This window comes from Acinonyx jubatus, chromosome A1, assembly GCF_027475565.1.
Source record: "Acinonyx jubatus isolate Ajub_Pintada_27869175 chromosome A1, VMU_Ajub_asm_v1.0, whole genome shotgun sequence".
Taxonomy (NCBI): domain Eukaryota; kingdom Metazoa; phylum Chordata; class Mammalia; order Carnivora; family Felidae; genus Acinonyx; species Acinonyx jubatus.
The window spans coordinates 203,649,036-203,666,983 of record NC_069380.1 but is presented as its reverse complement, the minus strand read 5'-3'; the positions used below and the strand labels follow the sequence as shown (position 1 = coordinate 203,666,983).

The following is a 17,948-nucleotide window of genomic DNA, read 5'->3' as shown; positions in this document are numbered from 1 at the left end:
TCTTCCAAGTTGCTAGAAAACCTCTAAATTTATCATACTTAGCATTTATTGGCATTCACAATAAGTAGAACAGTCTATTTGCCTACAATAGAGCAGTTCAATAAATATTGATTTTTCAAACAAGAGCATTTATTGTACAGTTTTATGCAGTCAGAGTAAATAAATATCTAGAGCAATTTATAAGTTCCCTAAAGAACAATCTTATGTGCTATTCATAACATTCTTTAGTAGTTTTCTTTTGTTACAATTATCAAACTATTTTAACGATTTGGAATGCCAACAATCTGGCACAAGGCCTAACAGTGCCATACGGGATATAAGATTTCATTACAGTTGAATTCTAACAGTAGTGGAATTCTAACCAAATCTAATGTTAGCAACCAAGGAAAACTGGTAACCACTTTGGCTTTTATTGTATATATCTTAATATTTTGTTCAGGTGGTTAACTTTTAGATGAAATCAAAACTCAGTAATTTAGTTGACACAAAAATCACACGTCTGAGTGTTAAAATTTGTTTAAGCACTATGTTTTATATTTAGGCACACTGTCAAAAAGGTGCACACATGGTCAGCTAGGAATAAGTGCTTTTTATTTAATTTTTCCAGAAGTTAAAAATTTAAGCACACTGTAACAGGAAAAATTATGTTTTTATCATCCACTTTCTAAATCAAAGTATTTTAAATTATATACCTAAATATACCCCGGTTGAAACATATGCGAACACATCTCAGAAATACTGTACCACAAAGATTGATTTCTACCCCATTACCAATTTATAGTTATGTTGTATGTGGAATTTCATTCATCTTGTCAGGAGAATTCACAATGAAAATAAGACTTCTGCTGTGTATGGAGGAGATGGACAAGAATTAAGGGGAAAAGATTTAAACAGCACACCATTTGTTTTTCATTCCAAGGATGCCAGGCCAAGCATAGATGCATGGAGTCCTACGTCTAGCCACAGTCCACCAAGCATTCATTCAGTGTGAATGGTAAAACTACAAGGTCAAAAAGCAGGGATTGGAGGGGGGATGGGGAAGGTGAAAGCACAGGACTTTTTATATAAAATCATTTAAAACTCTGAAAAACTACAAAAGCATCTCAAGAGAAAATATAATCAAAGTAAAAGCAATGGAATTTATTTCAGTGAAATTATTTTAAATTAGATATATTAAGCTCCCATATCCCCCAACCTGGTAGAAAATTTCCTCTTGGTGAGAAATCATTTATTTTAATGGCAAAATTTTTACATATCAGTAAAATCTGTTATATTTAAAACTATGTATACAGTACATTTCTGGCAAAAACCTTATACATCTTTCAGTTGTCAAGACAAAGTAAAAATATGGTTGCATAAATCACAAAAAATATAAATTGCTGAAAAGATAATAAAAAAAGATTAAAAATCATTTGCATTGACTCCCTTACATCTTCAGTTAGTAAGAATTTGCAAACTACAATAAATTTTTGAAAATTCTGATGCAACCTCGACACATTCAACCAAAAGTTGTCATTTCAAATATCCCAGCTTAAAAAAGAATCTGCTGCAATAATCTGTGCGTTTATCATACTATTTGTACAAGTGCAATATTTAAATATCTTCAAAATAAAACTCAGTAACTAAAAGGAATCACAATAACTTAACAAGCAGCAAAGTTTACAAAATTAACAATTTTTAGAAGGTCCTATTTAATTGGTTCCTCCTTTCAATCCCCCCCCCCCCCACCGCCCCACCACCTCCCCACAACAGCTTATAGAGACATTCTGACAATGTCTTAGTTCTATGTACAAATCTGTAACTTTTCAAAAATACAGTCTTCTGTTCTTAACATCAGGAACATAATGCTGCATTTAGAGACCCTACATTAAATCAATATCCCAAAAATGCAGGGCCACATACAAGTTATACAGTTTTGAACTTAGTATTTAAGTTGCACTCCTATTATTTTATACAGCTTTCAGATTCTAAGTTGAATAGATAAGTCCTGGACATAAGCAAGATTTTTCTTTTAAATTCAATGCATGTTTCTAGGGGTACTGGAACCAAATCTACAACTATAGTTAACTGTGCAAGCTATCAAGACACTTGAGTATATTACTGTCTGGTTACAAAGGTGTTCACTGTATTTGCCAAAAATAGTCCTATAATACAAAAGTATTAAATGAGAAATAAGATAGCTCTTCTGCAATGGAAAAATGATTGATACCAAAGAAAATCAATACCTTGAAGTTAAAATAGTATAAGGCAATTATGGGTGATATAGTACTTTTGATTTTTTATTAGCATACACAGGACACCAATTTTAACTGAAGTGACTTTAAATCTTCATTTACAACTATTATGGAATGCTACTAGGAAAAAGGAAGGATCAAGGAAAAGAAAGTATAGAGATCTTACAAAGATTAATTAAGCATCTTTAGGCAGTTCCCATAATGCTACTTTTTAAAAAATGATTAAAATCTAAAACAAATGTGACCATTTAGAAGCACTAACTGATTCGTTCCATTATTTTATTGAAGTAATAATGTCATACCTGGCAATGTCTAAATTTTCACTGAATCCTGGTTTGAAATAGCCAGCTATAAAAGAAATTTGGAAGACAACTGGGGAAACCTAAATATGCATGATTAGATGACTTTAGGGAATTACTAATCTGATAATAGTATTATGTGTTTTTAGGAAACTGTTATTTTTTTTAGGAGATGCTTGAAATGTTGAGGGTGATAAGTATGTCAGCAACATCCAAACGGTTCAAGGAGAAAAAAACATATATATCTATATACACGTACATATGTACACTATGTCTATATACATACATAGATATAAAGCAAATGTGGCAAAATGTTAACCAGTGTTGAATCTAAGTGGTAGATACACATGTGATCACCCTATAGCCTTTCTATTTTTGTTTTTAAAAATGGTCACGATAAAATTTGGGAGAAAAAGTCTTATCTGAGCATTTAAATGGTAGGAAATATTCTGTGTGCTAAATCAATTTAAAAGATACATAATTGAATGACCAGAAATTTTTGTATACATTCAATACTGACGGACATGAGCAGCGGAATTTGTGAGATTGACAAAAACATGATTTATTTATAGCATATGCAACTCAGCTCTTGTGACAAAAAGAGAAATTTATGTACAGAATATAGTGAGACAAATTTTAAGATTTAACTTAGTGCCTAGAGTATCTGAATATATAAGTTCTGTGTGTTTTTGGATTTATCAAGCTAAAGAAAAAATTTTAGTTATGTCTAATTTAATCTTTGATATGCTTACCGTATACTAAAGAATATTAAGGGAAGAGATATGGAAGAGTTGTCCAGCCTGTCACTACTGGAAAATACCTGCTATGTAAGAAGTTCAGGATCCCCCCAAAACAAATCACCTATAAAGGTCGCTGGGGATTCTAGGCAAATATTTATTGAATAAATTTATGAAGCAATTATAGAACATATCAACTTGTAATAATACATGAAGGCCTTTATGGTAAATTAATATTCTACAAAGCCCTGTATACATTAAATATAAAACAGCCAAAAATCAAGTGAGCCTGAGAGACCTATAATTCATTGTGAAAATTACATTATGCTATATGCCTACTGAACAATGAACAAAATTATCTTAATTCATTTTTGCACATTAGGCTTTTAACTATTAATCATGTTCCAATTCCTGTGCAAATTGCATTCCAAAAGGCCAATCCTCAGTTATAATTATAACTTGATTATAAATGGAAGCATTTGGCTATGATTTTTTATGCATGCTTATTGCTATCAAAGAAATAAGCAAAGTTTTAGGTTTACTGTGCAAGAATTTTAATTAGATTCGCACACATTTCAAAAAATTCTATCGTGTGACTTCCAGGTCTTGGAGTTAAGTCAACAGGAGAAGAGTCAAGTGAGGTCACAGATGAGGTAAGTGAAGCTTCTGAGGATTTTCCTTGAGCATCAGCATCTGAATCATTCCTTTGGCAAGATCGATAGTTGCTAACTGATCCTGATCTCTGTGGAGTAGCAGTCCCTGATTTGGCTTCAGTAATTTCATCTGGGTAAAAAAAAATTTCAATTTATTATAATCCATTACACCCCATAATTTTTATTCTTTTAAGTTTTGTTTATTTTGAGAGAGAGAGAGGGAGAGCGCACGCATGAGGGAGGGGAGGAGGGGCAGAGAGAGAGGGAGAGAGATTCCCAAGCAGGCCCCATGCTGCCACTGCAGACACAGCCCAACACAGGGCTCAATCTCACAAACCGTGAGATCATGACCTGAGCAGAAATCAAGAGTTGGATGCTTAACTGACTGATCCACCCAGGTGCGCTCCCACCCCCCAACAAAAGTTGAATAGTATTTAATTTGCTTCTTTGAGTGAGACCACTGACCACCTATCAAGAGCACATTTATTTTGAAAACCTTCTAAAATAGAAGTGATGAATCTGTGTTAAACCATTTGTCTTCTTTACATACAGTACATATTCTCCTCATGCCTAATCAACATTGGGTATAGCACATAGCTACTCATCAGTATGTAGCTACTCATCAGACTTACACTCCAAAATTAATAGCCCAATAAACTAATAACATGGGGCTCAATAAACATCCTTCCCTAGCAATAAAAATTCATTTCTCTATATTAAAATCATAGAATAAATGCACTTAAAATTTGGGAGAAATCTTGGAAATCACCTCATCCAATGCTTCATTCTATTGATAAGAAAATATAACCTTCAAAAAGTGTAGTGACTTGCCATAGGTAATAAAGAGGTAAATCTAGAACCTCCTTTGCCTGTCATCTCACTACTTTCACTCTCCCACTTTCTCTTTGTATATAAGATCTCATGAAATGATTCCAATAAACAAATTAAGGAAAAACTAGAGTTGAAAATACAGTACACAAAAACAGTAAATGTTCATTCAACTGGCAAACCCAGGGGCTAATAAACCTAAGGTTATAAATTTGAGGCCAGTACATTACCGCTCAAACCTGTGCCTTTCTGACACTAAGTAGGTACTATTCTTTTGTTTATGAAAAAGACAAAAAATTTATAGGTAAATCTAATAATTCCATAGGATCTTAGATAAACAAAAGTGGTAACAGATCTTAATGGATATGGCCAATGAAGAACTGCTAAAAACTTGTACTTAATTAAAGGCTCTGTTTATGAGAAAACATTTATATATACAGTTATACTCTTGAAATGCTAGGATAGAGTATTTACTTGATATTATGAGTCAAGTGTGCTCTGTCAGGCTTTTTAATAGATAGTGTTAAATTCGTTTTGAGAGTGTATGCATATGGGAAATCTGAATTAATATAAATTTCAAACCATGTTATAGTATCATATCATTTACTAAAAGTCTATTATAGTTTACTCATACAAACATTGGCATAAAGATATTTTTCCCATTTAAAAATAAAAATAAAGTAATCCCTATCAAAATAGCACACTACTGTTCACTGAACTAGAACAAACAATCCTAAAATTTGTATGGAACCACAAAAGACCCCAAGTAGCCAATTAGTCCTGAAAAAGAAAACCAAAGCTGGAAACATCACAATTCTGGACTTCAAGCTATATTACAAAGCTATAATCTTCAAGACAGTGTGGTATTGGCACAAGATCATTGGAACAGAATAGAGAACCCAGAAATGGACCCACAAACATATGGCCAACTAATCTTTGACAAAGGAGGAAAGAATATCCAATGGAAAAAAGACAGTCTCTTCAGCAAATGGTGTTGGGAAAACTGGACAGCAACATGCAGAAGAATGAGCCTGAACCACTTTCTTATACCATACACAAACTCAAAATGGATGAAAGACCTAAACATAAGACAGGAAGCTATCACAATACTGGAGAAAACAGGCAACAACCTCTTTGACCTGAGCCACAACAACTTCTTACTTAACCTGTCTCCCAAAGCAAGGGAAACAAAAGCAAAAATGAACTACTGAGACCTCATCGAGATAAAAAGCTTCTGCATTGCAAAGGAAATAATCAACAAAACTAAAAGGCAGCTGATGGAATGGGAGAAGACATTTGCAAATGACATATCAGATAAAGGGTTAGTATCCAAAATCTATAAGGAACTTATCAAACTCAACACCCAAAAAACAAATAATCCAGTGAAGAAATGGGCAAAAGACATGAATAGACACTTTTCCAAAGAAGACATACAGATGGCTAGCAGACACATAAAAAGATGCTCAACATCACTCATCATCAGAAAAATACAAATCAAAAACAATAAGATACCATCTCACACCTGTCAGAATGGTTAAAATTAACAAGTCAGGAAGCAACAGATGTTGACGAGGATGCAGAGAAAAGGGAACCCTTTTGCACTGCTGGTGGGAATGCAAACTGATGCAGCCACTCAGGAAAACAGTATGCAAGTGCCTCAAAAAACAGAACTACCCTATGACCCAGCAATTGCACTACTAGGTACTTATGCAAGGGATACAAGAGTGCTGATTCGAAGGGGCACATGCACCCCAAAGTTTATAGCACCACTCTTGGCTATAGCCAAAGTATGGAAAGTGCCCAATGTCCACTGACTGATGAATAGATAAAGAAGATGTGGGGTGTGAGTGTATATGTACACACACACACACACACACACACACACACACACACACACACACACACTGGAATATTACTCGGCATTCAAAAAGGATGAAATCTTGCCATTTGCAACAATGTGGATGGAACTAGAATGTATTATGCTAAGCGAAGTAAGTCAGAGAAAGACAAATATATGATTTTGTTCATATGTGGAATTTAAGACAAAACAGAAGAACATAAGGGAAGGGAAGCAAAAATAATATAAAAACAGAAAAAGAGACAAACCATAAGAGACTCTTAAATGCAGAAAACAAACAGAGGGTTGGTGGTGGGGTGTTAGGTGGGGGGGAGGGCTAAAAAACGGGTGAGAGGCATTAAGGAAGACATTTTGGATGAGCACTGGGTGCTCATGTTATATGTAAGTGATAAATCACTAAATCCTATTCCTGGAATAATTATTACACTGTATGTTAACTAACTTGGATTTAAATTTAATAAACAAACAAACAACAATAACAAAAATGTCTGCTTTCTGCAATTAATAATTTACCTCAACCTAATCAATATAAATAGTTAAGATATTCTGGCAAACTATACATAATGGTAATCAGAGATATATTTTCTAAGTATAGGTTTTCACTTTCAAACTATTAAAACAGTAAACCAATACTTATCATAATTTAATGTTTCTTTAAAAATATTCAAGGAGGTACTTTTAAGATTTTATACTGAAGTAAATCATTATTTTGATGACCAATTAAAATACACCTAACTTAAAAAGTCTGAATATTTCAATTTGATCATCAGGCTGTCTCTGATTGTTTATGACTGTAGGTAAATAGAAATGCACAGCAATCTAAAATTAAGGTTAACAATGTCACTTTTAACAAATTATGATCATTATCTTGAACATTATCTTTAGTCCCAGGAATCCCTATATCATGCTTTCATACAAAAGTGGTCTATTATTTAAGAACACTTTATTAAGAGATAAAATTGGAATCATGTAACTCACAAAACTAATACAGGATGCATACCTCTGATATGTCTCTAGTGTCAGGCTGGGAGCAAAAGGCTGGATGAGAGGAGAAAACTAACCATTAAGTCCCTTACCTATCCAAAACATTTCTCTCTCAGTCCCCTGTAAGAAACCTTACTTGACAAATGATTTCTTGTCCTATGAGCTACTAATCAAATCTATTCACACTGCCTTATCAATCAACTCTAAAAGGTAGTAACTGTACTCTAATTCTTAAATGAAAAAAAAAATTATTAAATATCAGATATAAAAAAATTTAATAAAAAGTTAACATTTATTTCTAAATAAAACATTTTATCTTACCAAAATGAACCACACCAAAAAACAGAAATGTGGCAGAAACTATCATTTTAGGATCGGACTGCATCTGGCTTTAAGGTAATCATAAAAGGACAATACACTGTAAGATTACAGCAAACCTAAGATTCACAAATGCTGACATCACAGAGGCACCAAATCTCACATTTAATGTTCTTTTGCTATTGAATTACTAGGAACAGTTCAAGAAGCTTCGAAAGAATCAAAGACTAAAAACCCAAGTTAGGTAACAAGGTCAAGTTTGTCAACTAAGTTGTTTCATGGAAGGTACATACCATCAATACTACGGAAATCCAGTAAGTACGTTCTACTATCCACTTGGTATAACTGTAGACTCATTTTGGAGTATGTACTTGTTACAGGATTCTTCCTTCGAACACGCAAATAATATGGGTTTACAACCTAGTGTGTGGTATGGACAAAAAGAAAGTCAAAAGCAGTTCTTCTATAAAACATTTTATAGACTACAGGTTTAGCAAATGTGCTTAAAGTCAGAATGCCCTTTCTTTTTTACCTTCCATTCGTAATCCAGTTGTTTAATTGCTCTACAAACTTCTGCCATGATATCATTCGGTCGACTTTGACTTCTAATTCCCAAGTGCCATTTTGCTTTCCTTACACCTTGGTGTTTTGATTTCTGTGGGTTTAATTCATCGAGGGTGTGGCGTGCCCTTGGCGTTTCAGCAACCAAGAATGGTACTCTTTCAGGATGGGGCCGAGTCAAATGATGATCATCGAGAAAAGAATCAGGTGGGCTTGTTGCCAAGTAAAAATCTTTGGCCTCATTCATTATCCTCCTGTTATCTATTATGAGATGATAGGCAACTGCCAACGGGTCCTGGTGATTTCTATTATAAAGGCAGCTGAGAACCTCCTCTTCTGAGCATTCAAATTTTTCACACACTTCTTTTAAGGCTTCATCATCAATCATGGTTGAACTATATGATGGATCCTCAGGAAAGAGATATTTTGGAAGATCTTGTTTAAACCATTCATGCTCCCTGAGACAAAGTTAGGAAGTGAGACTGTAAGTAACAGTTTGGGGGATTTAGGATATGAATTCATTTCTATTTATACACATAGGGTATTTTCATTTTTTTTAAACTGAGACTTTCTTCTGGCTCACATTTCACTGTATATATTGGGGGAAATGCTCCAACCTCCCTCAGATTTTAAGAGGGAAAAAGCAGTGCTGCACTAACTGGAAAAGAAATGTCTTCACTTTTATTTAAAGTTTTGGCACAAATGACAATGACAAACAAATGACCAAGACCAGCTTATTTCCAGTTCAGAGAAAAGAATATATTCTGTGGCTTCATTATTATAATATTCTTGATACAATGTTAGGTGAAAAAAACAACAAAAACAGACAACTATCATTCACTGAATGCTTACTCTGTGGTAGATTTTAGGCTAAATACTTCATATACATTATCTCACCTTATAAAACAACTCTATGAAGATAACAACTCTTCAAATATAAAAGAATATGTTTGACCTAAACTATGTCAAAAACTGCTAAAACTAAAAACATCATGAAAGGAAAACACTCAAAAGAACAACGATTATCTTCTGGGTGATGGAATTAAAGATCATTTTCTGGTGGGGTTTTTTTTGTTTTGGTTTTGTTTTTTTGTCGTTTTGTTTTTGGTGTTTTCTAAGTCTTCTAATTGTCACATATTGCATTTAAATTGGAAAAAAAACCATGTAAAACACAAATGGAAGCACCTTTCACTTAGATATTTTAAATTTTAAAGAATGATTTATCCTTTTCCATTGGTGTTGTAAAAGCATGCCCTTCCATATGAAACTTACAAATCAGTAATTCCACATGTGATTCAATGTATAGTACCCAAAAAACAAAAGCATGTCATTGATTAAATTAAAAATTCCTCATTACTTGTGATGAACAAAAGGAAAAAAGGGAGTAATTTATGAGATAGAATTCAAATGGCAACACACAAATTTACTCCTACTGAAAAGCATTAATCCTAATGAGAATGCATAAAAGTCAAATATGAAGCATACCACAGAAAATCTTAAAGAGCCACTACAAAATTTAACATCCCACCAGGGTCTATTTTTATTTTCTTTCAAAAGAAAGACGTGTAAGTGAAAAGTAAAAGCCCTCCCTCCTACTAATCTTCCTTCCCTAAGGTAACCAGTTTACTGTGTATTTTTAAATACGAAAACAAATGTGCCTATATACTGTATTTTTTAACATACAAATGACATGACATTATACATACTGTCCTGCAACTCTTTCTTTCACTTAATTTAAATCATTGAAGCTATTAGATCTGATAATCTCCAAGTTGCATTATTACCTGATATCTTTGATTGTGGCCCTCTTCATGGGATCCACCTGTAGCATATGTTTCAAAAGGCTAATCACAGATGGATTTAAATACTGAGGGGTATAAAAGATCCCATCACATATCTTCTTAAAAAGAGTTGGCACATGATCATCATCAAACGGAAGGGTTCCACATAATAAAGCATAGAGAATAACCCCACTGCTCCATATGTCTACCTCTGGACCTGCATACAATCTGTAACAGGAAATACCAATTGGATTAAATAATCATTAGTAACTTGAGAGTTAATTAATCAAAAGTTTTAAATATGGATACTTTACAAAGAATTATTAGAGTATGGTTTCTATAGTCATTGCTTTACACTATACAGAAAGATTCTATATAATTCTATCATCATTATCTTTGAAAACAAAAGTTAAGAATTTTAGGTTAGACTATAGCTAAAATTCTGTTCTTACTCCTTTACTTTGTTCCTCATGATATCAATTAAGAATGTTCTTTAGTGATGAACCCTAAACCCACTCTCCCCCCAAAACCCAAGACTTCCTACCAAGGTAAAAGGAGCCTGAGGCTGTGAAAGAAAGCCAAGCTGACTGGTTCACAAAGAAGATCCTAAACTGGTATTTACAATACACTGTAGCCAACTGACTTAACTACTGCAGACCGTTAGCACAAAGTCTGGCTTTGAGGAAAGGATGTCTGTAAACTGATCAAATAAACTGTTGAACTAATCCATAAATAGTGCTTTGAATACAAGTTCCCACTCATCCAGGGCTCACAGAAAGACCTTTCCAAACTGGAAAATTAGACTTCAGAAATGGCCCATGCATATATGCATATTTACATTTCTTTATTTTTTTTTAATTAACATTGCCCCCAGAATTGTTTTTTCCCAAAAGAATTTAGATGGCACAAATTAAATAATTTAAAAACATTCTTTGAACATTAAGCTGATCAAAAAAAATAATGATGAAGCTTGATAAATCTAAAATTAGATACTTCTGCCTTAATCATAGCCATGACTTTACCCAAATATAATTTCTCTGAGCAGGCCAGGCAAGCAAGGTTATGAAAACAGAGAGAAAATACTATACTATTTCTGCATTCTGAATTAGGATATGACACATTCAAACAAAGAAACATGGTTTGAGTGAAACGTTATTAAAAGGTAATTATAAAGACTAGTAACAAACCTAGCCAAATCTGTTTTCAATTTCAGTAGTACAGTGAAAAACAATTACTCTTTAAAAATTAAATTTTCCTGTCATCTAATCTATTCAAAAAGCTGCACTGTATAAAGATCCTCATGTTCTCAATGCCGGTGGTCAGTAAATTGAGAGATTAGAATTCTTATAATACTGCAGTCTCCAGAAAATAAATGAAGTCTAAAGATTTTATCATACTTCAGTCCAATCCCCCAATCACCTTATCATAAAACAAAAAGCTACTACAAAATGTCTTCTATCTGAAAAATTAAAGGTACACATTATACTTTTAACCCTTCATCTAAGTAAACCATTTCTAAATAGTAGGTATTCCTGTATTATGCAAGTTTTTAATGTCTGACCTACCTTTAAAACTTGCTAGTTTTAAACCTTCAATTTCTTCCACCAGGGGGAAAAAAGAATTCTCTTCTATAAATGGAATCCTTAATTCTTATGTTTTATCCCTAAAATATAACACTTTCTGGATAAGAATAAGCCCTAAATGTCTTTCCTTTCACTACAATTTAATATGACACCACAGAGAGACAAAATCTAGGAAAAAAAAAGATAATTACAAATGTATTAGTGTGGGAGGGTGTCAAATACTACCTTCCTGAAATTACTTCTGGTGCAGCGTAGTTGGGTGAGCCACAGCTTGTTCTTAAAAATTCACCATCTGACATCATGTTTGAAAGACCTGAAAATGTATAAAAAATCAACTATTCAAGATTTCCCAAGGAAATAAAAACAAAACTCCATTAAACAAAATTGGGTTTGCATTAAAGTGATAAATCATCACTATATTCTTTGCTTAAACAAATTCCTAGTCTTTACTGTTCCCAAATATTTTGTCATTATGCCGTAAAATTTGTAATCTATTTCAGCATTTAAGGTTAGTGCATTATTTGGGGGCAGCTGAGTGGCTCAGTCACTTAAGTATCCAACTCTTGATTTTGGCTCAGGTCATAATCTCACAGTGAGATCCAGCCCCGAGTTGGGTTCTGTGCTGGCAGCTAGGAGCCTGCTTGGGATTCTCTGTCTCCCTCTCTCTGCCCCTCCTCTGGCTTGTTCTTTCTCGCTCTCTCCCTCCCTCTCCCTCTTCCTCTCCCTCTCTCTTTCCCCCCAACCTGTCCTCAAAAATAAACAAACATTAAGAAAATTAAGTTAGTGCACTACTGGAAGTTAATGAGTATATATTAAGCTATCTGTTGTTCTGTTTATTAGAATAAACTCAGCATGTTTAAATTTATTAATAAAGAAATTACTAGAAAAAATGTAGATGAGTAGAAAAATTAAAATTCAAAGATTCTATGACCCTGTTCTGATTCTTTAAAAAACAAAACAGTAACTCTGAATATCAAAGTTCCCTCCCGCATAGTTTTACTCCAGAAAGAAACCTCTGCCTTCTCAAAAATGTACTAGATAAAAATAATCATGAAAGGAGTGCCTGGCTGGCTCAGTTGCCAGCATGCAGCTCTTGATCTCAGGATTGTGAGTTTGAGCCCCATGTTGGGTATAGAGATTACTTAAAAATAAAATCTTAAAAAAATAATCATGACAATTAAGGAATAAGGAAGTCAAATAATTTAGTCAGTTACAACAACAACAATAGCAAATCAGTAGCTCAGAGTTGACTGGCACTGCTTAGTGAATCTCTATAGATTAAAATACATATATTCAAATCTGAGAAAAATACTTATGAAATCACCTCTGATTAGAACTTAAGCTAAGCAAAATTGAGTTGCAGAGATTAATTTTTCTTAAATTTAATAAAATAATATCAATGGCAATTTATATAGGACATAAAAGGAAAATAAATTCATTTTTGACAATGTTCTTCCCAAGGTGAAATTATGCTTTTCTATCATGTAAAATATTTTACTAGTTTTTTTTTAAATAATTCTGTTCATGGGGCACCTGGGTGGCTCAGTCGGTTAGACATCTGACTCTTGATTTCAGTCCAGGTCATGATCTTACAGTGGCATGATCAAGAGCGCCAGGCTCCAAGCTGAGCATGCAGCCTGCTTAAGATTCTCGCTCTCTCTCTGCCTCTCCCCAACTTGAGTGCGTGCACTCTCTCTCTCCAAATAAAGAAATAAACTTCTTAAAAATAAATGAATGAATGATTTTGTTCATACAGTTTACCTTCTGGCTTTCAGAGTTTGTATAATTCCATTCAGTCTCTTTCCTCTTGCTCCATACTTGATCAAAAGAACATACTGGAGGGGAACCTAGGTGGTTTAATCGGTTAAGCATGACTCTGGATTTGGGTTCAGGTCATGAGTTCAAGCCTCAGGGCGGGCTCTGCACTGGCATCTCAGAGCCTGCTTATAATTCATTTTCATTCTCTCCCTCTCTGTCTCTGCCCCCCACCCCCCACTTATGCTCTCTCTCAAAATAAACTTTAAGAAAAAAAAAGAACTGGAAATAAAGTTGCTAACTTCTCCTTCACAAATAATAGTCTCTATTCAAATGATGTCTCTAATGCTGCCAATTTATTTACCTATTGTCCTAAAACTAAATTTTAAAGACATAAAGTTAAGAAGAGAATTTGTCACTTCTTCTCCTTTCTGTATGCTCATAGGCAAAATGGTGAGGATACACTATTTTGGGATACTTAGTCCATTGCATAGAAGTAAAACTTATCTGAAGAATGCTTTGATGTTCATTAAACATAATGAATATTCGAAACTATAAAAATCTCCTTACCAAAATCAGCTATCTTTGCATTCATGTGTGCATCAAGCAGGACATTTTCAGGCTTCAAATCTCTATGGACCACCATATGCCTGTGACAGTAATCCACACCAGAAAGGATCTGTTGAAACAGACGCCGACTTTCTTTTTCATCCAGCTACGAAAAGTAGAGAGGCATTTTAAAGGTGTGCTTTTCAGAAGAAATTTTTCTACCTACAACTCTCCAACCTATAAAACCATCAAAACGCATGAAACCTTCCAAATGAAACTCATCCTGAGATACTTTTGCAATGGGGAGATGGGTACAATCAGCACAAAGCCAAAATGCTAAGAGGATCTTGGAACTCAACTTTCTGTTACCACTCTTGTGACTACATTGCTTTCCCCTGTATTTCATGAGCTATTTCAAATAGTTTCAACTTCTCCTTGAAACTAGATACGTTTTCTCCTATACACTGGAAACATTTAATCCTTCATTCCTTTAACAAATATTTATTGAACATCTTTAGTGTGCCAAGCAGTTCTAGGCACTCAAGATACAGCAATGAATAAAACAAAGGCTCTTAATCTAGTTGATGAAAATAGACAATAAAGAAATAAAGAGACCATCAAGGAGTATTTTAAGAAAAATAAAGCAGAATAAGGGCACAGAATTATATTGGGGTGGGTGATACTATTTTAGACTATATGAGGAAGTAACATTCAAGACTGTTAATGAATTAGCAAGCAATCAAGTTATATGTCCTGAAATAAAGACTTTTTAGTTTTAACAAAAGAAAAACCTTAATTCATTTGTTTTATAAAATATAAAAACATGTATCTTTAGTCTGTTTTCTGAAAAAATTATCTTATTCAGGAACTAACATTTTAAAAAATATTCTTTAAGAACTTCCATTTATCCATTTATCCATATTGTCTTGTTTTACAATTTTTTTCCCCAAAGCTATAACCATTATTTGGATGAGCCTGTACCCATGAAGTCATATTTAATAAATAGTCTATTAATTCTCTATAATATGCAATTTTCTAACAGAGGTCACAAATTAGCATTCTAAAGACAGACTTCTACACTTTAAATGGCATGGACAATCTGGGAGAAAAGGTGAACTAGTAATTTCTTTTGAAAGCAAAATTAAAACTAATGAAGTACAATGAGACACCCTTCCTCTAGAGAAAATAACCTAATAATCTAACACATTTATTTCTAGAAGAAATGTAGGTTCACTTTTTTTAACACAACTTTATTTATATTAAATATACTAAATGAAAAAAAGAATGTGTTCTAAATGTGAAATAAAACTTAATTGATTAAACAAAATATAATAGGTAAATTAACTAAACAGACTCCAAAAATGAAAATTATACCATATTAACAATAAATACAGTACAAAAGATGAAAAAGGAGAAGTCTCCAAAGGAAAGTTAGAAAAGTTAAAGCATATTTGCAGTTAAACATGGTAGACTGAATCTTTTTTCTCCACACCTTGAAACATCACTAAAAGGACATTAGCATAAAAAGACGAAAAGAGCAAGAAAAGTGACAACAGTAAAATCAGAAGGAGTCACCAAGCTATAGAGTGGATGAACGATGAAGACTTGACCAAACAGAGAAAGCAGAAACCTTAAGCCTGCAGGGTGGAAACCAATAATAAACTAGCCTGCACACAGAACTCTGGAAAAGCTTAGAAATTAGAAAATTTGTGAAGGGAGAAATGAGAGGTGGACCGAAAGCAGGACAATTGGTTGAAGTTTTAAATTCACCCCTATGGGGGAATAAGACCCATGATTTGCTCTTGAGTAAGACCAAACCAGCTCTGTTCTCAAGGACACCAAGGCAGGGATGAGGCGCCCGAAGGAAAACACAGGGATTAAGTGAAAGTCAACATACTAACTACTGAGACTTGCAGGCCTCTTCCCAATTCAGGTCTCAGAGAACTGCAAGCTAAGCTAATACCCTCAAGGAAATTGAAACATTGCTTCCAGAGCAACCCTCTGATCTAAGGAAAACTATTTGAAATTACTGGTATTTGGTGCACCCTAACAAAATGGACAGATCCCTACCTATTCCACCTATGGGAAGGCTCACCAATCATTAAGTTCCACCTACATGAGCTTGGCATTTAGTACCTCACTCAAATATAAGTGGACAACCAAGAATCACCAGATATCTGAGGAAGGACCTTTACAAAAGACAGAGACCGATAAAATGAACAGGGGAAAAAAAAAAAAAAAAAGGAACAGGGAGCACAAAAGGTACAGTAACAATGCAGGGAACAGAGGAAAACTTAAATAATAAATAAATAAATAAGTAAGTAAGTAACAACTGTTGACTCTTAGCTACAGAGAACAAACTGATGGTTACCAGAGGTGGGAGGAATGGGTGAAAGTGTGATGGGGATTAAGAGTACACTTATGTTGAGCACTGATTAAGTAAGGTACAGAATTGTTGAATCACTGTATTTTACACCTGAAACAAATATAACACTGCATGTTAACTACATTGGAATTAAAATTAAAACCTTAAAAAAAACCAACTAATTATTATCCTTAGACAGATACGGTTACTATAACTGTGGAGCAGAACTGGCTATTTAAAAAAGAAAATTTCAGAGGCGCCTAGATGGCTCAGTCAGTTAAGCGTCCAAGTCTTGATTTCAGCTCAGGTCAAGATCTCACTCATCAGGCTCCAAGAAACCTGCTTAGGATTCTCTCTTTCCCTCTCTCTCTCTGCCCCTCCCACATGTGCATACCTGCACACTTGCTCTCTCTCTCAAAATAAATAAACTTTTAAAAAAATATAAAGAAAAAAGAAAATTTCAGAAAACAAGATCTTTGAAATAGAAAATATGACAGCTGAAATTTAAAATTTTTTAAATGTTTATTTATTTTTGAGAGAGAGGCAGAGACACAGCGTGAGTGGGGGAGGGGCAGAGAGAGACACAATCAGAAGCAGGCTCCAGGCTCTGAGCTATCAGCACAGAGTCCAATGTGGGGCTCAAACTAACCAGCTACAAGACCATGACCTGAGCCAAAGTCGGACACAACTGACTGAGCCACTCAGGCACCCCAACAGCTGAAATTTTAATATACCACAGAAGAAAAATGACCAAGAAATGACAAATGGAAAAGATAAGAAAACAAGACACCAATCCAACTTGTGCCTGTTTCCATTTTTCCAGGCATAGCATAGCATGGGGGGAGGGGGTACAGTGAATAGAGAAGTGGAATACCTGAAAATTGAAATGAACCATGTTAAAAAATGGTAAAATCAAAATTAACTTGGTTAATGAGTTTGATTTTGATGAAAGTAAATAGATATGCTACATAGAACAAATGAGTGAATGATATAAAGAACTTTAGATTGAGAGGGAAAAAAAATGGCTTCTCACTGCTAGACACAGCTCTTCTAGAAAGAGGTTTTAGCCATACCACATAACCTGGGTATGAGAAAAACATGGGCAGGAGGGGCGGTGTTTACTTTTTATGTCTGTAACTTAAGAAACTGTTCAAAATATCTTCTAAAGTTCCTTCCAACTCTAAATTCTTTAAGTCTAATTCCTACCTCCTTCATGGAGCCTATTCTTACTACTCCAGGTACATCAGATTTCTGAAACCAAAAAATGAATGCAATTTAAATGTGGCTAGGGTTGACTAGCAAGGCCTAGATCTTTAATATGTTTTGTAAGGATTAAATATATACTTCAGGATATACATTACAAGTATTTGTATACCCCAAAAGCATGAGTTGGAGGATCATGAGTTCTGGGATCTCAATCCAATTCTGTCATTAATAAATCAT

At 34.1% G+C, this 17,948-nt stretch overlaps 1 protein-coding gene across 9 annotated transcripts in view; it reads right to left on the bottom strand.

Moving 5' to 3' along the window:
• Window positions 1–574: 574 nt before the first annotated feature.
• PRKAA1 (protein kinase AMP-activated catalytic subunit alpha 1) overlaps window positions 575–17,948 on the bottom strand; it is a 45,704-nt gene continuing 28,330 nt past the window's right edge. For 5 of the 9 annotated variants that reach the window (XM_027075798.2, XM_027075787.2, XM_027075792.2 and 2 more), the window contains 7 exons: window positions 17,712–17,756; window positions 14,162–14,306; window positions 12,062–12,149; window positions 10,257–10,481; window positions 8,444–8,930; window positions 8,205–8,331; window positions 575–4,053 (listed from right to left, as the gene is read on the bottom strand). In XM_027075798.2, the coding sequence (XP_026931599.1) occupies window positions 3,809–4,053; window positions 8,205–8,331; window positions 8,444–8,930; window positions 10,257–10,481; window positions 12,062–12,149; window positions 14,162–14,306; window positions 17,712–17,756 (1,362 nt within the window). In that variant the 3' untranslated portion in view covers window positions 575–3,808. Of the gene's footprint in view, window positions 4,054–8,204; window positions 8,332–8,443; window positions 8,931–10,256; window positions 10,482–11,544; window positions 11,633–12,061; window positions 12,150–14,161; window positions 14,307–17,711; window positions 17,757–17,948 lie in introns of those variants that run through there. The other 4 variants (XM_027075789.2, XM_027075804.2, XM_053201206.1 and 1 more) reach the window with 3 other exon arrangements.